This window comes from Ptychodera flava, chromosome 17 (genome assembly GCF_041260155.1).
Source record: "Ptychodera flava strain L36383 chromosome 17, AS_Pfla_20210202, whole genome shotgun sequence".
Lineage (NCBI taxonomy): Eukaryota > Metazoa > Hemichordata > Enteropneusta > Ptychoderidae > Ptychodera > Ptychodera flava.
In genome coordinates this window covers 1,992,501-2,010,068 of record NC_091944.1, presented here as the reverse complement: position 1 = coordinate 2,010,068, position 17,568 = coordinate 1,992,501, and the positions used below count along the sequence as shown (strand labels likewise).

Below are 17,568 nucleotides of genomic sequence, written 5' to 3'. Positions count from 1 at the left end.
GAAGCTGACGCTGTAGCGTCATCCTCATCCTCATTTTCATTTTCGCGTGACCCCTGAGGCTGAGGATGAGGATGAGGATGACGCCAACTTTACGTTGGTACTGTAGAATAGAATTGATCTTTATTGAACTGTATGCCACTCTGGCATATTAGCACATACAATAAAGATTTTCAACTTCAAGTTGAACAAGTCAGAATGAAAGAGAAAAACTTCCAAATTCACTTAGAAATAATATAAAATTTTCTCTTTTCAAAACAACAATAAATAAATTTTGCCAAAGAAACAGCTGTGTTATTGTTTGTCATTATTTCAATAAATGTTTCAGTTAAACTTTGTTTCTTGTCTTTTACTGTATTAGTGGCGTCTAGGTCAAGGGTCACCGCCACTGTGAACTGTGGCGGTGACCCTTGACCGGAGCGCGCTTGATAGCCGCCACTACATGCATGCACTATGGCACCCAGCACAGGCACCACCGTGCTATTAGAGGTCCTATATACTTAATAGCGCTTTTACTCTAAAAGTATTATCAAATACATTGGTTCCTGTGTGCACTAGCACCGCTGCGATATCACAGCTACACAGAGATCGACCATCATGGTCATGATTGATAAACATGAAGCGGGATCCATAAACAGTCTACGTCCAGCTGGCGTCTGCGACCCGGGTCTACGAGCCCTCGGCCGTCACAAATGTAAGTCAGTGGATTAAAATTCGTTCTGCAACTTTTGTATCGCTATGTTTAACCATGGATAAGTTTTCGTTGAGTACTGATTTATACTTTATCCACCGACTGTGCAAATAATTATGGGAAAAATTGTTGAGATTTTTGCTAATTGTTTGTCCATTGAAATTGTCGCCTTGGTGTGTGTAATAGTAATACGGCGGTTGTGCCCTGTCCTTTGGAATTATTTTAATTATTGCATTTGGTTTCTTTTTGCTTCAATTTTTCAAATAGCATTTGTCCCATTTTCAATAATTATTGATTTCTTCCATCAAATTGCGATGTTAACAATTTTCGGTCGACAGTATTAAAGACTTACACTCTTCTCTGAACGAATGGTATTTTTCAGAATGCATTACTGACTGTATTTAAGGGACAAGATATCAGAGAACAGAAGGCCAAATCGCAGCATCTACACAGTAATGTGAATGTGATGTCATATGAAACTTCTCGAGTCAAATGAAAATTTCTTGAAGACATGTTGCATGATTACCATGAAATGAACATGGCGTAATAAAAATAAATCGTATCGTTGACAAATTAAATTTAACCTGCTTAAACCTTTACTTTATTCATTTGATTTCTTGTGAAGCTGGTATTTCAGAACTTAGATTTAAACACGCGAGTCTGTGCTGTCTTCAGTCTGTCAGCTATTCATGCTCAATCATGTTATTGGCCATGTCTTCACAACTGATTTTACAACTGTGTACGTATCTGAACTCTGAGTTTATTATAGTTGAAGATGACGAAAAAATGTTGAAACTTGTGGTACAATTCACAAATTGTGTTAGCACTTAAGTGTGTTGTGTTTTCAGTTTTCAGCATCTTTGGTCTATATCAGTTTTCGTGCTACTGATGTATTGTCCTTGTAAATTGGGTGAAGTGTTTATTCCAGAGCAGACTGCTGCAGGGTAATATGCCAACTTTTGAAGGACATTTCGCACAAGTAGTTTGCAGGAAAATTTGCAGTAATTTGCAAATTAAAAGTTTGCTGCAAATTTACTGCAAGGAGTTTGCTGCAGATTTGCCGTTCACAAGAAGCATAATTTGCATTAGAAAAATGAACCACCTTCATATTTGCAGCAAATAGTTTGCTGCTAATTTACTGCAAAGCTTTTGGTATTTTAGGCCTTATATTGCAGTGCTCAACAGTTTGTAAGAGGCCTAAAATATCAGTAAGGGTTCCCTTCCAAACTCCATATAATTAGAATTTTTTGAATAAAAAAGTCTACAATGCAGGTAAAAAGAGGCTTTAAAATCATCTGTCTCTGAAATAAAGTTTACCAATTCCACTGTTCAAGATGTATACATGATGTATTTTGTGCTAAACCTGTGCTTTTGATGAGTACAGCATGATAAGGACATGTACATTTCATGTGGATCACAGCTGTCAAAGATGTATACATATGCATTTATGTTGTTCCAAATCTGCAGTGCATAGTGTACCAGTATGCATCAGAATGCCAAAAAATGTACTAATGATGCATACATCAACTGTAAATTTTTATCAGACTGATGTACATATCATGCACAGTTGATGTAGTTTCGATGTAAGTTGAAGATGTATCCATTATGCATTTATTTTGTTCAGATTTTGTACTGCATAATGTATACATCAGAATGCCAACAATGTATTTTTCATGAATTACATGAAACCAACATGAGAAAGAATAAATGGTCATGACCATTAATTCTTTCTCGCGATGGTTTCATTAGTTGAATATGTACATGGTCACCCATTCATTAAGTATCTTCCAGCATGTCAAACAATTTAAATAGTGTCTCTTATATATCAAACAAATTCATGAAAAATAGCCAACTTTTCTCCTTTAGCGATGCATACATCATGTACTGTAACTTTTTAACTGACTGATGTACACATCATGCACAGTCAGTATACTTTTATGTATGCCTACTTTGGTATAATAGAATATTCTATTGCATCAGTGACGGTTTGACAGAGTGCCTGCATTAAGTTGAAAGCTTGTGATTTCAACCAACTCCCTCTCACCAGCCCCAAGCATCACTGCATCATTTGTTTGCACTTTTGTCTTTCAGGTGGACATGGTGGTAGAGGCGGGCGACCGTCTTCCAGTTACCTTTCTGCCGGTCAGTCCGAAAGCTATGGAAAACCACATGGAACCTGTAAGAGAGGGAGTGGAGGTGGTGGTTCCTATGGTGGTGCTGGGGGTGGTGCCCTCTATATAGAAAGCAACTTCGTCGAGCTTGAAGGGATTATTTCGGCTAACGGAGAAGACGCAACCGGTTCTTCCAGTGGCGGTGGTGCCGGAGGAAGTATCTTTATCTTTACCAACCTGCTGTTGGGTGGTGGACGGATATCAGCTGTCGGAGGGCGTGGAGGGACAAATGGTGGCGGAGGGGCCGGTGGACGCATTTCTATTGAACACCAATTTGAAAACCTGTTCACGGGTCAGGTATTTGCTAATGGAGGAAGACCAGGTAAATATCATGTACATGATCAAGGTCACCAAAGGTTACTTGAGTCTGTGTGTACCCTACGTCAGACTGGAAGATCCGTCACTTGAGGGTGATCTCTACGCTTCCCCTCTTACAAAGGGGAGCGTAGGAAGTGTCCTTGAGTAATGGCTCTTTTGGTCTATGTGTATGTGTGCGTGTCCAGTCATATACATAGGTTCTCTACTCAGTTGGTGGCTTTCATCATGAAAACAAAGGCCTGGATATCCACACCAGGGCACTGATTCACGGCATACAATACAACTGTTTTCTGGGAAGATGTCAGTATGTCGCGCGCTTCACTTTAAATGTAATCGTAGTGCAGTTTAGCACTGTTTGAGACACGTTTAACATGGTGTGCTTTCCAAGCATCGCATTGCTTAGCTCAGCGTTGCAAGTCCGTGTGTTACCAGCTACCCAGTAACACACAGCCCTGCCAAGCAGAGCTTAATACATCTTTATGCGTCCAGAATCTGTCCGTTCTCATGCCGTGGTTCAGAGTGAGGTAGCTGGAGAAACTGTGGTGTGAAGATACTGGGACTGGTGTTGGGTTATTGTTTTGGTCTGTGTGTATTCAAGCATGGAAAACCTACCCCAGAGTGTTCATTGTCTCAGAGTTCTCAACAAGGGTATTTGGAGATTTGGCCACCCTCTAATTTTAAATTGAAAGATTATATTCTCATAACAAAAGAATGTGTAACTGTATTTGACAGTGCCTACATTTTTCCAAGCACTGTACAGATTCTTTTTGGTATGACCATAAATTCTGACTTTGAGGATATCAATTGTCAAATGAAGTTTGTCGCTATATCACTCTTGTAAATTTAAGTCTAAACATTATTAATTGTTTAAATGAACAAAATGTGTTTGTTACCATTCAGTTGTCATTGTGTACTGTCACAGATGGAGATACAGATCCCTATCAGACAGCGTCATCCATGTCCAGCAGTAGCAATAAGTATTCTCAGACTAACGCCGAGCAAGGCAGGCTGGAGAATGGCAACACAAACTGGAGACCATCTTCCAACAATGCAAATCATTATCTAGATGCCATATACACAGAGCCATTTTATCTGACAGCCATAGCAACAAGGGGATGTAAAGGAACCGAATGTCATCGTGGGGACCAAAACGATGAATACTGGGTGGAGACATACTACCTTGAGATTGACATTGGAAGTGGTTATCAACAGTACAAGGTAATTGACAGTTTGATCAGTTCACTGTACCCCATCTACTCGTAAGGGATGGACCATTAGACCTTGGGAGGGGCGGTGGTCACAATGAAATTGTGAAAATTTTTTTTTACTATTGTAAATTTCTGAAATTTTTTTTCCAATTGAGATTAGCTGTGCAATTTTTTTTTTCAGAGTAAATTTTCAGATTTATAATTTTTTTTCGTTCGTCGCTGTCTGAAGATAAAGAGGGCAAACATGTGGTGCCAAGCACCACAAGCGGCCACGCAAGCGGTCACTGGGAAGAGGTCAGGAGAGGGGTGTCCCCCTGCTGCTGTTGGAGCTTTTGAAAAATAGAGATTAAAATGGTGTTATTTGGTGGCACTTGGGGAGTATTTTTGCCGGGGGAGGTCAGGAGGGGGGTGTCCCCCCTCCTGCTGTTGGAGCTTTTGAAAAATAGAGATAAAAATGGTGTTATTTGGTGGCACTTTGGGAGCATTTTTTTCGGATTACACATCTTCCTCTGAAACATGGTCTTCTTGCTCCTCAGTAGCTTCGTATAGTTTTGAAAATTGACTATTTTGGTTTCCTGGCTTCCCTTTCTACTGCGTGGTGAAATGCCTACATTCACCCCACCAAACATCATGCATATCTCATGATTTACAATTGATTTTGACAACTGAGAAGCTAAAATAAGCTAAATAATATAGTGAAATTTGCATATTTGTGTTTTTAGAGCAATTGTTGCCCTTTTTGATCAAAACATCTATTTCTCTGTAGCAGCATGTCCAAATTGATTGGATGTGTATAGATGTGTTGAAATTTCAATATTTGTCTTTTTGGGCAATTTATGCCATTCATGGTAAAAAAATCTGTATTCTCTGAAAGGGCTTGTCCAATTTCTTTGAAATTTGCTACACAAAAACGATTAACCATGCAGATTTATTCAGTATTTGCTATCGAGAAACTTTCAAAGTTCAACCCTTTTATGTGTTTTTGTGTTGGGATTTGTTGGATAGATGGCATTCTACGTAGTGTATTGTTGAATGTTAAAAACATGTGTTGCTGTTGTTATTTGAGGCTGTTTTTTGAGAAAAAAGAATTGAAAATTCCTTTTTAAAAGCAAAATTATACAAATGACTTGATATGTTGTTTTATCATTATGACGTGTTTCTACTTGTTCACCCATTCTTGCATTCATCATTGCAATAAAATGCTGTGAAAAAAATGAAACTGATGTGGCCTGCATCTGTTTACCTTGATCTTAAAAGGCAAATATAACTTTCTGTCTTGACAACCATACGATAGTTTCAATGTTTTACCTAGTGTACCTGCTTGGTTTGTACGCAGGAAACAAGTAGAAAACAGGCTCTATAATTTCATAATTTTCAAGTAATCAGAATACAAAAGTCCTGAAAAGATAAGATAATCACAACTTCCAGTATAAGGGATACAGTCACTCTAAATGTATAAATTAAAATTAAAAATGTGCCGGGAGGATGTTGCTTACTGTCGGTAAAATCTAAAACAAATTCAAAATTTTAAAGACTTTTGCAGATTTTTTTTTACGCCTTTGTCTTCTTATTATTTTTTTTTTATTTTGCAAACTAGTTTGAAGATTTTTTTTCCCTAACTTTCTGCTCTGAAATTTTTTTTTCTGTTTTTGACCACCCCCCTCCCAAGATCTAATGGTCCGTCCCTAAGTAGATCCACTCTTATTTTTGGAAATATCGGTAAAGTTTGACCAAACCATTGGACAATGGGTTAATTTGGACCCAACCATCTCACAGTACCAGCAATTATCCATAAGACTGTTTGATTTTATTAGTTGTGCCAGCGGCTTATTGACTGTGCATGCGCAGGTTCATAATATACTATGCAAGTAACCGTAAGTGTACCCTACTAAATTCATGGGTGTCGTGCCACCATATTTTTTTTAAGTGCTTATAAATAAACAAGTAGGAAATGTGCAAAATATTATTTTATAACATTCAATTATTAAAATTTTCTCTTTTATTAGCCAGTAAGTATTATTATCCACCTTGTCACCAAAACAAAACAACGTTACTATCACTCCTTAAAAATAGAAAAAAGAGAGAAATTGTTGTGCATATGTAAACTTGGACATTTGCAAAGAATGCTGGGGTGGAATTTTAGAAAGCGCCCTCTTTGTCAATAACTTGACATAAAAATTGCCAGTTTTTAGCCGGAATTGTAGTTTTCAGCTTGCAATTGGAAGTTAGGCAGTGGAATTACTATTGCAACGATAATGATGGCACAATATGGTAAAAATTGCTAATTTATGTCCACATGAAATAAAATCTATACCTGCGGGGTCTGACGTCGTGTTCATGTGTGAAATGTTATCATCAGAGGGTAAGCTGGCATAGTGGTCGTGCAAATGTATATAGCAAGTAACAATTAATTCTAGTATATCCATTACTATTACTAATCACGAATCAATACAACTAAAATTTCTAATATTAACTGGCACGGCACCAAGGCTGAGCCCTATATGATATTATTACAGATACCTAGATGCCTAGAACTATTTTTATTATTAATTTTAATGTAAAGCTGAGCCAAAGAAATTGTAACTTCATGAAATCCAATAAAAGCGTGTTAGATAAGGATGGAGTTACAGCATAAAGTTTGTGATGAAATGTCCAGAATGTGAAGTTTGCAGATATTACAAATTCCATACTCTTCTGAAGTAAGTCATAATCAACTGAGTGGTGGTCTATTTCTCTTGTTACAGCCATTGCACAGAATCAATATATTTTGTCTAAAACTTATGTTGATTGTCCTATTTAGTGTAAGCTATTCTGCGAGCCGGGCTACATTATAGTTTTAGACCTTTACAAATTGCCAGCTCCCTAAAGTCCTCTTAATGAAAAATAGTGCCTAATAATTTACATTTTCAGAATTCTCTATACACCCAGAATCTCTGATGGTGCAGATCACAGAGAATGATGGCATATCTCTTATAATATAGACTGTATTAATACAATAAACTTGTATTAAGTTTCTGATAATTTTGGCTGTTTTCTACACAGATTGAACTGTAGTGAGTATTTTGATTATATTGGGTATAGTTTGTTTTTTTCAATTTCTTTGTAGTTTAGGAAAGTAGCAATTATGTAGTCTTTTATTCTTGCCAAAGTCATATTTCAGGGGAGCATGACTTTGTGATTTTACTGGTAGTCAGGCAAAACCTTAGATTTCCCGCAACAATTACTACACCTTAATGTTAATGCGCACTGTTATCATTTTGAAGTGTGTTTTGTGTCATTAAATTCATTTCAAACTGACTTTCAGGATGTGAATGGTTCTAGGGTGTTATTTTCTGGTAATGTGGATGGCCGAAATGAAAAAATAAACTACCTAGATTTCCCTGTTTGGCAAAGAAAGTTAGAATCAACCCTCAATCATGGCAAAGTCACATATCCCTGGCAATGGGCTCATATGGTTATGAGAATGGTAAGTAATGTACAGTCTATGCTGTATAAATGTTCAGTTTGACATGACTTTCGATTCATTTCCTCTGCATTTTTGTAGCATTTAAAAACATACTCAGGTCCAATCCCCATACTATACACATTATATGACTTGTCAATACAACCTGTTTATGTGTGTAATGGCCAGTATCATTGTAAATAACTAAATTTTTGTCCAGGATTCATTTGTCAAAAATAATATTGCATAGTGTAAACAATCTAGTTTGTTGGAAAAGTACAGCTACTTTGTATTTTAACATACTTTAGAGAGATGCCATTATAATGAATTCTGGACCAAAAATTGTGAAAATATAATCAAAAACTACTTCTGTTACTTCAAGTTTGCATACATATTTTCTGTGAACTATTTTGAATTAAACTGAGCTTCATCATTTTAATTTTCATGTAATGGAAAAAAAAGCCGGAATACTTGAAAGTGTGAAATGCCGGTGTCATAAAATGCTGTAAGAGCAGGCAGCCTGAAAACAACAGTAAAAGCTAGTCAAAGCACTTTTTTCTGAAATTACATTTTAAAATATATTATTGTAACGTATTATGGAGTTCTAAATAGTTTGTTTTACTTTGAGATAATAAGTTTTATCAGTATATATATTGCTTTTTTGGTCTTCAAATCAATGGCTGTAAATTTTCTTCTGCTTAAAATCACAGAAATCAAGAGCCATACACCAGAAACAGATTGTCAAGGTCACAATGGTGAGTTGTAGACTACAAATTCATTCTTAGTATGACTGAGTACATTTCTACATATTGTACACATAACCTTGGCAACCAAACTCTTTATAGCTCTCTGTATTTGATCTGACAGAGTCTGAGTGATCAAAGCCATTAGATTGAAAGAGTGATGTTTCATAAAATCCTGCTTTGCCATGTCTAGCCTGACAGCCGTTAGCAAGGTTTAATACCTGAAAAGGTGTTGTTAATCCGGGATAGATCGTTACGTACATTTTTTCACTCTTGTCAGAAACAGCGCCCTCAATGGCAAGATCAGTGTGATACATCACCACCATAAAAGGTATCCCAAAGTCATAAACAGCGCCACAAGACACTCACTGACCTATGATGAGTAGGAATACTGCAATTGTTTTGAAATTTAAAGTATGTTGTTGCCTTTTTTTGTAATATTCCTGTTTAATGCTTGATATGAATCCTGCCGATGTACTTTTTAATGACCAACAGAGGCGGAATCTGGTGGTCCAGGAACTATACACACATTGGAGGGATCAGTCCATAAACTTATAATTGACAACATGGGCAGTCAACCAAAGGCAAGTTGGACCAATTGTAAACCTGCTTTTGTTGGCAGTAGCAGGAACAAAATTCCTTATGAAGATTTTTAAAATTTTACCTTTTGGCAGGGCATTTCTTTCTGTGGTATGATAATTGTATGAGACTTTCTTTGTAGTCATCCTATCAAGTTCACAACAATGACATTGATCTAATGACCAAGTTTTTAGCTGCTATAGATTTATATAGAAGCAATTTGGATTGGTATCCGAACAGCGTCTGTTGTCAGTCTATATGTATGTCTGTCTGTCTGTCTGTCCGTCTGTCCGTCTGTATGTATGTATGTATGTATGTATGTATGTATGTATGTATGTATGTATGTATGTATGTATGTATGTATGTATGTATGTATGTATGTATGTATGTATGTATGTATGTATGTATGTATGTATGTATGTATGTCTTTTAGGATATTGGTCCACTCAAATATTTTGAGCACCACTGTGTTTACAGACTTTATATATGTTGTGTATATGCAAAATATGATGATAGTAAAACTGTCTGTTTTCCTTTTCTATATATCATTGAAAATATACAAATTAGCTCAAAACAGCCTTTTTTTGTAAGAAATCTTGATAACCACTGGTCAAGCAGTTTTGATAATTCGTATACAGTTCCGTAGGAATGACTTAACTTAGGTTTGTTCAAATTGTGATGAAATATGCTAATTTGCATTTTTACGCAATGATTGTCATTTTTGGTCAAAGTGTTTTGAAAAATCTTCTTCTTCACAACTGCTGGTCAGACAGCTTTGATGATATTTGGGATATAGGTCCCTAGGAATTACCTTTTTCAGATATGTTTAAATTGTATAGAAATATGCAAGTGAGTATTTTTAAGGCAATTTTTGTCATTTTTGGTCAAAGATATTTTTTCACAAAAACACGTGTCTTGGCTTTGATGTTTGTATACAGCTTCATAGGGATGACCAAAATGTGATGTATTCAGATGATGAAATCTTCAATTTTTAGCTCATATTTGGTGTTTATATAAATACCAAAAAGAGCTTATATGATGCATTCCAGCTTTTGGCAATACAAATTTGATATGGGCACTATCCGGTCCAGGCCCTGAGAACTGGATAGTGCCCACGTCTATGAATATTCAGCGTGAACGAGGGCGATAAAACTACAAAGAATGCTTCAGATAAGGCTGGCAGGAACGCAAACAAATTATCCCTCTCTATCCCAAATTCTACACTTGGCTCTTCTAAGTATTTTTCTGCACTCCCACCTGGCCAGTCCACAACAACTGGATTATCGGTAGTTGAGAACGGTGACAAAAAACGATGTTAGTTGAAACGGGATACCAGCAAACTATTAAAGTGCATGTTATGTTGTAAAATACCAAAGTCACCAATTTGGTGGAAAATGAAAAGAAATGTCTTGCGACACACAATAATTTTGAGTATTTTAAGCCCCACAGTCCCTCAAACAACGGCCATACATGAACGCGCTCGCTTAATATATGTCCGTATGCTCGAAGCTGACATTGTATGGTATGCAGTACGCGTCAGTGACGAGTGCTAGGCTTGCGATCATGTATATCGGTACGACGGTATGACAAGTCTCAATGGTCCAAGTGACTTGAATGACTACAAAACTGATGCTTTCTCCGTTGTTATGGACAAGGGTCCGGCATTCACAGGTGCAGAACATTTCGGCTAATAGTCCTGTTTCATAAGTCAGGTCCATGACATATGTACCCACCCTTGCGATTGGTTCATCTGTTAATTTAAGGTCCAATTGTCGGCCAGTGATTGGTTGGACCTCATGTGTTAGGTCTCATTACTATGTATTATTAGTTTCATAGCTTCCTGATTGGCTAATGTGCCAGTCTGGTCCTCTAGTGTTCACTGCCTCATTATGCAGTGTCCCTCGCACTTCCTGAATACCATTGTAGTAACAAGCTGTTCAGGATGTCTGCACCTGGTCGCGGGTGGAGCAAAAGTTACAACAAAAAATGCCGGACAAACCTTCATGCGGTACGACGTCATTGTTTCAATTTATCTCTAGCTTTGAATGCATTGCAGGGCTTCGGGCATGTTAGTTTGCCATTTTCCAATTTGGATTTCGTTAAAAGCTCTCGCTCTTGCATTTTGATTTTGGCAGGTGCTTTGGCCGGTTGTGAATATGAATGACAGACAATGGTGACAATTGACCTTCAAGAAAAACAACTGGGGTTAATGATGTAATTAAATAGGCCGCTTACAACGTTCTAAAAATCGATAATTGTGAGCCCGTGGGAGCATATTTGAGTAGTCAACTGTGCCAATCCTCATTGCGGGTCTTGGTACTACCTGCATGCATGGCCGTATGAAGTTTGAACTACATCATTATATCGATAAAATGTGATCTAAGGATCAACATGTCAGAATATTTTGCTTGCTAACTCTGGGAAAATTCAAAGTTGATGGTCTAGAAATTTATGAAGGCTGTTGAGCTCACTTGCGAGAATCCGAAAAACACTATCAGCAAATCATTTGCCCTTGTCTTTGTCGTTTTATATTACAGTAAGCATTCGGCTATTTACAATGTATTTTTTATTAAATAATTTGAAAGCCAAACAGAAAGAATAAAGAGTCGGTTCAAGTCAAATGGACGAATTATACTACTGTCGGTGTATAATCATATTTCCTGACTTCGGTCGTGAAAAAACGTTCCAAATATAAAACGCTATTCGTCCACTGCTTGAAAACCGCAACATTTGCAGCCAGTCGTTTGTCAAGCATGGTAATGTTTCCACCTCTTTGTTATCGGAGTTGTATGAATTTTGTGCTTGGTAGATTTACAATTACACTGAAATGATAAGTAAATCCGAATTCCGTTTTAAATTAAATCAAATCGCCATATATGTGTGTAAATAATTGACCTAATTTCCAAAGTTCGAACTCCTATATTTTATTATTTCGAAATTCATCGTTATTATCCTCTTTTACTGGACAGCGTGTACAACTAACAAAATTGACTTTGTCATCGAAGTAACAATTGCAATAACAATAAATAAATTTACGTCTCTCTTCAAAACGGAAAAAATGAAATGATTCTTAACTTATCACACTACGTGCTATTTCCTTTGTGATGCCTCGAAATGTATAAAATAATAGACGTGAATGCCCAATTTCATGAACTGAATACTAATTGCCGTGCACATGCAGACTACCTTAACTTACGGTATAAGTTAATGTGTCTCTGTGCCAAGAATGTGCACACTTCGATAATAACTGGCATAAACCAGCGGGGATGGCGATACAGTTCGCTAGTTACTCGATACGTCTTTATGTATCTAATACTGTGTTCGACATTAACACGGGCAAGATTGAACTCTCGGTTAAAAACTTGCCTCTCCAGGCGAAATGGGCCGACAAGGTGACGTGCTGAATACCTCGTAAGCAGCGGATATCTGTTCGGATAACCCTGATCAGCCAACAAATAAGTATCTGGTGGAATCGGCAATTCTCCCTGTGGGCCTATAGTAGGCAGAAGCTGGAATTGTGTAGCATCGTTAGCATGGCCAAGAAATCCAGACTGGATATGAATGATGTTGCCCCGGTTGTCAACAATGACTTGTGTGCTCATGCAGTGATATCTTGCGCAGCCGCTGTAAAACAGATGTTGGTCTTCAGCTTCTGGCCGGTAGATTTCATGCAGTGTTCCATCAATTGTGCCGATGGCGTCGGGGAAAAAATCCCATTGACCACGTAACTAATGACAACTATGCATCGTTGGCCATCGTACCAAGCGACGAAAATAATGCCAAATTAAAGGCAAAAGATGGTATATCTCTCGGTTTACAGTCCCTCTGCTGACTCCAAACCAAGCTGCCAATAAATCCAAAGTTGGATAGTGTCGTAGCCAAATCAAACATGTTGTTACAAAAGGGGACTACCAAGTCGCAACACACGGTCGTCACATACCATAAGATTGTATGTCAAACCGCTGGAAACCACAGCGAGAATATTGTAATTTTGCTGTACTTCACAGAAAATATTCAGAACGAGAAATCAAATCAAAACTAAAATAAATCTGATGTCACAATGCTTAATTTTGCAGAGATCCCCTCTCCCTAGTATTCCACAAGATAAGATCCAATTAAGAAAGGTGTTGACTCAGCAGTTTTACCCGCAGTGTTTTGTATTGAGTTACTCCTAAAATTATCATTACCTCTTCACATTCGAAAAATTCGTATATGGCTGGAAAGGCACGCACAAATTGCCAAAGTAGTGTATATGTACCTCGTTTGCAGCCGGTCAGGTAGATTTGCATAACACAGAATTATTGGACGGCATGTTATCTGATAGATAATGAACGAGTTTGGTCGATTATACGTTATAACACGAGGGGGCGTAGCCCCGATTGTTTCACACATAATCATCCAAACGAGTTCATTAACTCACTTACCACACAGCCATAACAATAGCACTTGCATTTTGTTGACATCTTTCTTTTTCAGGTTATAAACAAAAACTTCACTTTCTGCATTTAGTATTGTTTGCAAACACCCATTTACACAAATGCGCTGCTTCAGTGAGGACAGTTATGATCGACATTGACGTGGCCTTTTGTGTGATATTGACTGGGTGGAGTTAGGTACAAATAATGCAGAATCGACAGCGGAATTATGCATTGTTGGTGAGCAGAAAAATGTCCAAGATTTTCAAAATCCCGTTCATTGTCAGAGTCGGATTTCAAACTATAGACGAAAGGATACCAGAGCGAACTCGACACGCATACAACGATATAATCAGTGGCTAGTTTTATGGAAAGTACTACAATTCTGACGTTGAAGTCTGCCTGGCTTAAGTCACTGGATTATTGGTTAACCAGGTGTATTTAATATCAGACGAAAAGATGGCAAATCATAGCGCCAAAAACGTTGACTAACATAGGTCGCAGATTGCAAACCTAAATTTGTGAATGCACGATCTTGCGCAGTGGAGTGGCCGCAGTGAAAGTATGTAATCGCAAAGATGTGCGATTTACAAAGACCAGTGAGACCTTCAAAATAATTCAACGAAATTGACCCGATCTGCTTAAGACGATCTGGGAAAGATGACTATTACATTTGTTTTCTGATGTGTTGTGTACATTGCAAGTTGCCATTTGCACACTGCTGAATACCATACCATCTGCATGTCGACCAATCACAGACGAGAATCGTGCCACGGATTATGGCCACGGCAATATGGGTCTCTGATTGGTTGACAGGGTCTAGCCATGTGATAACATACTCTCCCAATGTAAAACTTGTGTCTTTCTCAATTACTGCCATGGCTGCCACACCACGTGTCGTACGCATTCCCGTGACAGAAGCTGAAATTCAACTTGTTCGTGCAGGAATGCAAATTCACAACACAAATTATGACGCTATAGTCAGATTCATCAGGCATCCCCCTCGTTTGAACCAAAGTGGTTTGCCGGCGGAAACGGTGAGATTATACACAGATGGGTTGATGAGACCACTTCGTCGACGTGTTCGAAACATTGTAATAAGGCGTGTAGCTGGGTGAGTTCTCAATGAATTTTAAACTATTTCTTCTAGATCTTAACGTCAAGAATAATATAACTCGTCAGTGAGCAAGTGTTTACTGATTATCTCAAATACAGACCACGATGATAACCATTAATAAACATGCTCGGCAGAATTACAATTTTTTTTGATAAATTATGAAGTCACGTTATCATATCAAGTATGAATATTTATAACATAAGATTTAGATAATTTTTTTAGCTTTAATATCCTGAAACTGTCATAAAACTATCCCCTTGATATTGTTGACTCACGTACTGTGTACTCATGTGACATACACAACAATGCTCGGTCATGTTTGATGTTTTTTCTCTGACGTCCATGCACTGGCATGTTCCATGATTTTATCATTAGAGCACGGGAAATGAGAGAGCAGCAGATGCGGTATGCCGCTCTGGCGACCCCCGAAGAAAGGCAAAGAAGAGAACAGCAACAGTTACCACCGATGCCGGGAACACGTGACGGAGCTGACCGTCAAATGCAGGGGCCTGCTCAAAATGAACCACCACTGCCGGAATTTCGGGCCCATAGACCCCTGCCGATGATGATGGAACCGGCACCTCACGCATTTCATCATCGTGAGCAGCCTGAGGCAGAGGCAATTCAAGATGATGAGCTCAGAGATATTCCCTTGCCAGAGGAACCTCTACCCGAAAGACAGGAACCGCGTCAGGGACGAGTTCGACTTTACCACCTTGTTCGGGAAGCCCACGAACTGTACGTTGACTTTCTAAGGAATAGTCTCCCTGATACTATCAATAATATTAACCGTACTTTGGAGACACTGAACGAACATCTGGATAGACTTTAAATATCGGTTCCACTCAGCCCAGGCTTTCTGTGGCTTTGAGGATGTACGTTTGCTGTTTTATATTCTCATAGAAAATAAAATACAAAGGAAAGTTGTCCAAAACTTACATTTCGACATTATTTTTGTTTGTTTGTTTGTTTGTTTGTTTGTTTGTTTGTTTGTTTGTTTGTTTGTTTGTTTGTATGTATGCAAAGGAGTCAAGGAATATGGATATGGCGCGACATTTAAGTGCGACAGTTTCTGCTGTCTTGTGACTAAAAAGGCAAATAAGTTTCTGCCGGCATGTATCAAATGACATAAAGTCAGTGGTTCAGGAGCCCAGTGTAGTCTTATCTGGTCGTGTTAAGTAGTAAACAGGTACCACGATGAAAAATGAAGCCCTTTAGTTGATGTCAATAATAATAATAATAATAACAAGGCAGTATTGCTGAAGGCAATGAGTACTTGGGCCGTGATAGAGTAATTTTGAGGACAATATATACTACTATTCAAATATGGTCTTGAATTTCCTCCTGTCAATGAGGCATTTGATTAACTGGTTATTAACGAAGCAATGGCATGACAACGGCAAAATATGTCTAGCAACTTTTGTGGAGTTTGAGGCAGGGGTTCTTTATTTATTGCGGGAATTGCTTAAACTCCTTAAATATTCAAATTACAGCAAATTTCTTTTGTTCTCGATGGTAGATGTCTAATATTTAGATGGGCATATTTAGATTCCTACCCTATAGTTATCCTATATACCAAAAATCGGACATCCAGCTCTATTGGCTTGCTCAGAATTAGATATGCGCATAATTAATGAGGTACAATATGTGGTGTCATAAGGTGTCCCATCATACCATTTATGAAGGGTGTAGCACTTGTGGTTACTGAGTTGTGGACAAATATATATATTTGAGGTCAAAGGTCATCGAGGTCACGTAACATTTTGTCAAAATAATTGTATTGCTAAGTTATTCCTATATACCAAAATCAGACCTCTAGCTCTATTGGCGCGCTCAAAATTATATATGCGCATAATTAATGAGGTACAATATGTGGTGTCATAAGGTGTCTTATCATACCAAATATGAAGGATGTAGCACTTGTGGTTACTGAGTTGTGGACAAATATATATATTTGAGGTCAAAGGTCATTGAGGTCACGTCACATTTTGTCATAATAATTGTATTGCTAAGTTATTCCTATATACCAAAAATCAGACCTCTAGCTCTATTGGCTCGCTAAAAATAAGATATGCACATAATTAATGAGGTACAATATATGGTGTCATAAGGTGTCCTTTCATACCAAATATGAAGGGTGTAGCACTTGTGGTTACTGAGTTGTGGACAAATATGTATATTTGAGGTCAAAGGTCATTGAGGTCACGTGAAGTTTTGTCAAACAAATTATATTGTTAACTTATCCCTATATACCAGAAATCAGACCTCTTGCTCTATTGGCTCGCTCATAATTAGATATGCACATAATTAATGGCGTACAATATGTGGCATCATAAGGTGTCCCATCATACCAAATATGAAAGGTTTAGCACTTGTGGTTACTGAGTTATGGACAATAATGTATATTTGAGGTCAAAGGTCACCAAGGTCACATGATATTTTGTCAAAATGTCTGAGATATCTGCGTGAACCGATTGACTCACTGATGGACTCACGGACGGATATGAGCCAATCTATAAGCCCCCTGGACTTTATCCGTGGGGACAAAAAAACTGTGTCACTGCATCCTTTAGGCAATATGAATACGATCAGAAACTAAATTTTTATTTTTCTTGGCATCATACATGCGAGTCTATGGAGAACTGTCTTATACATGGGAGTCTATGGAGGTGTAAACTAAAAAGTCCTCTAACACGGCCAAATTTGATAGCATTGTGAAACAAATCGACGTGCATCTGTATGGGGTTGGGTACTAGGCGTGAACGGACGGACGGACGCACGGACATGACCAAACCTATAAGTCCCCTCTGACTTCGTCCGTGGTGATTAAAAACAACGCAACAGTTATTACAGCTACACCGGCGGTAGGTTCATATCCAGAGCCCCG

General features: G+C 38.0%; 1 protein-coding gene across 1 annotated transcript; it reads left to right on the top strand.

The window, feature by feature from the left end:
* The first annotated feature begins 594 nt into the window (after nucleotides 1-594).
* Nucleotides 595-3,267, top strand: LOC139116584 (uncharacterized). The gene is made up of 2 exons (XM_070679180.1): nucleotides 595-691; nucleotides 2,780-3,267. Exons 1-2 carry the CDS (start codon nucleotides 595-597, stop codon nucleotides 3,265-3,267), a joined length of 585 nt encoding a protein of 194 aa, XP_070535281.1.
* The last annotated feature ends 14,301 nt before the right edge of the window (nucleotides 3,268-17,568 follow it).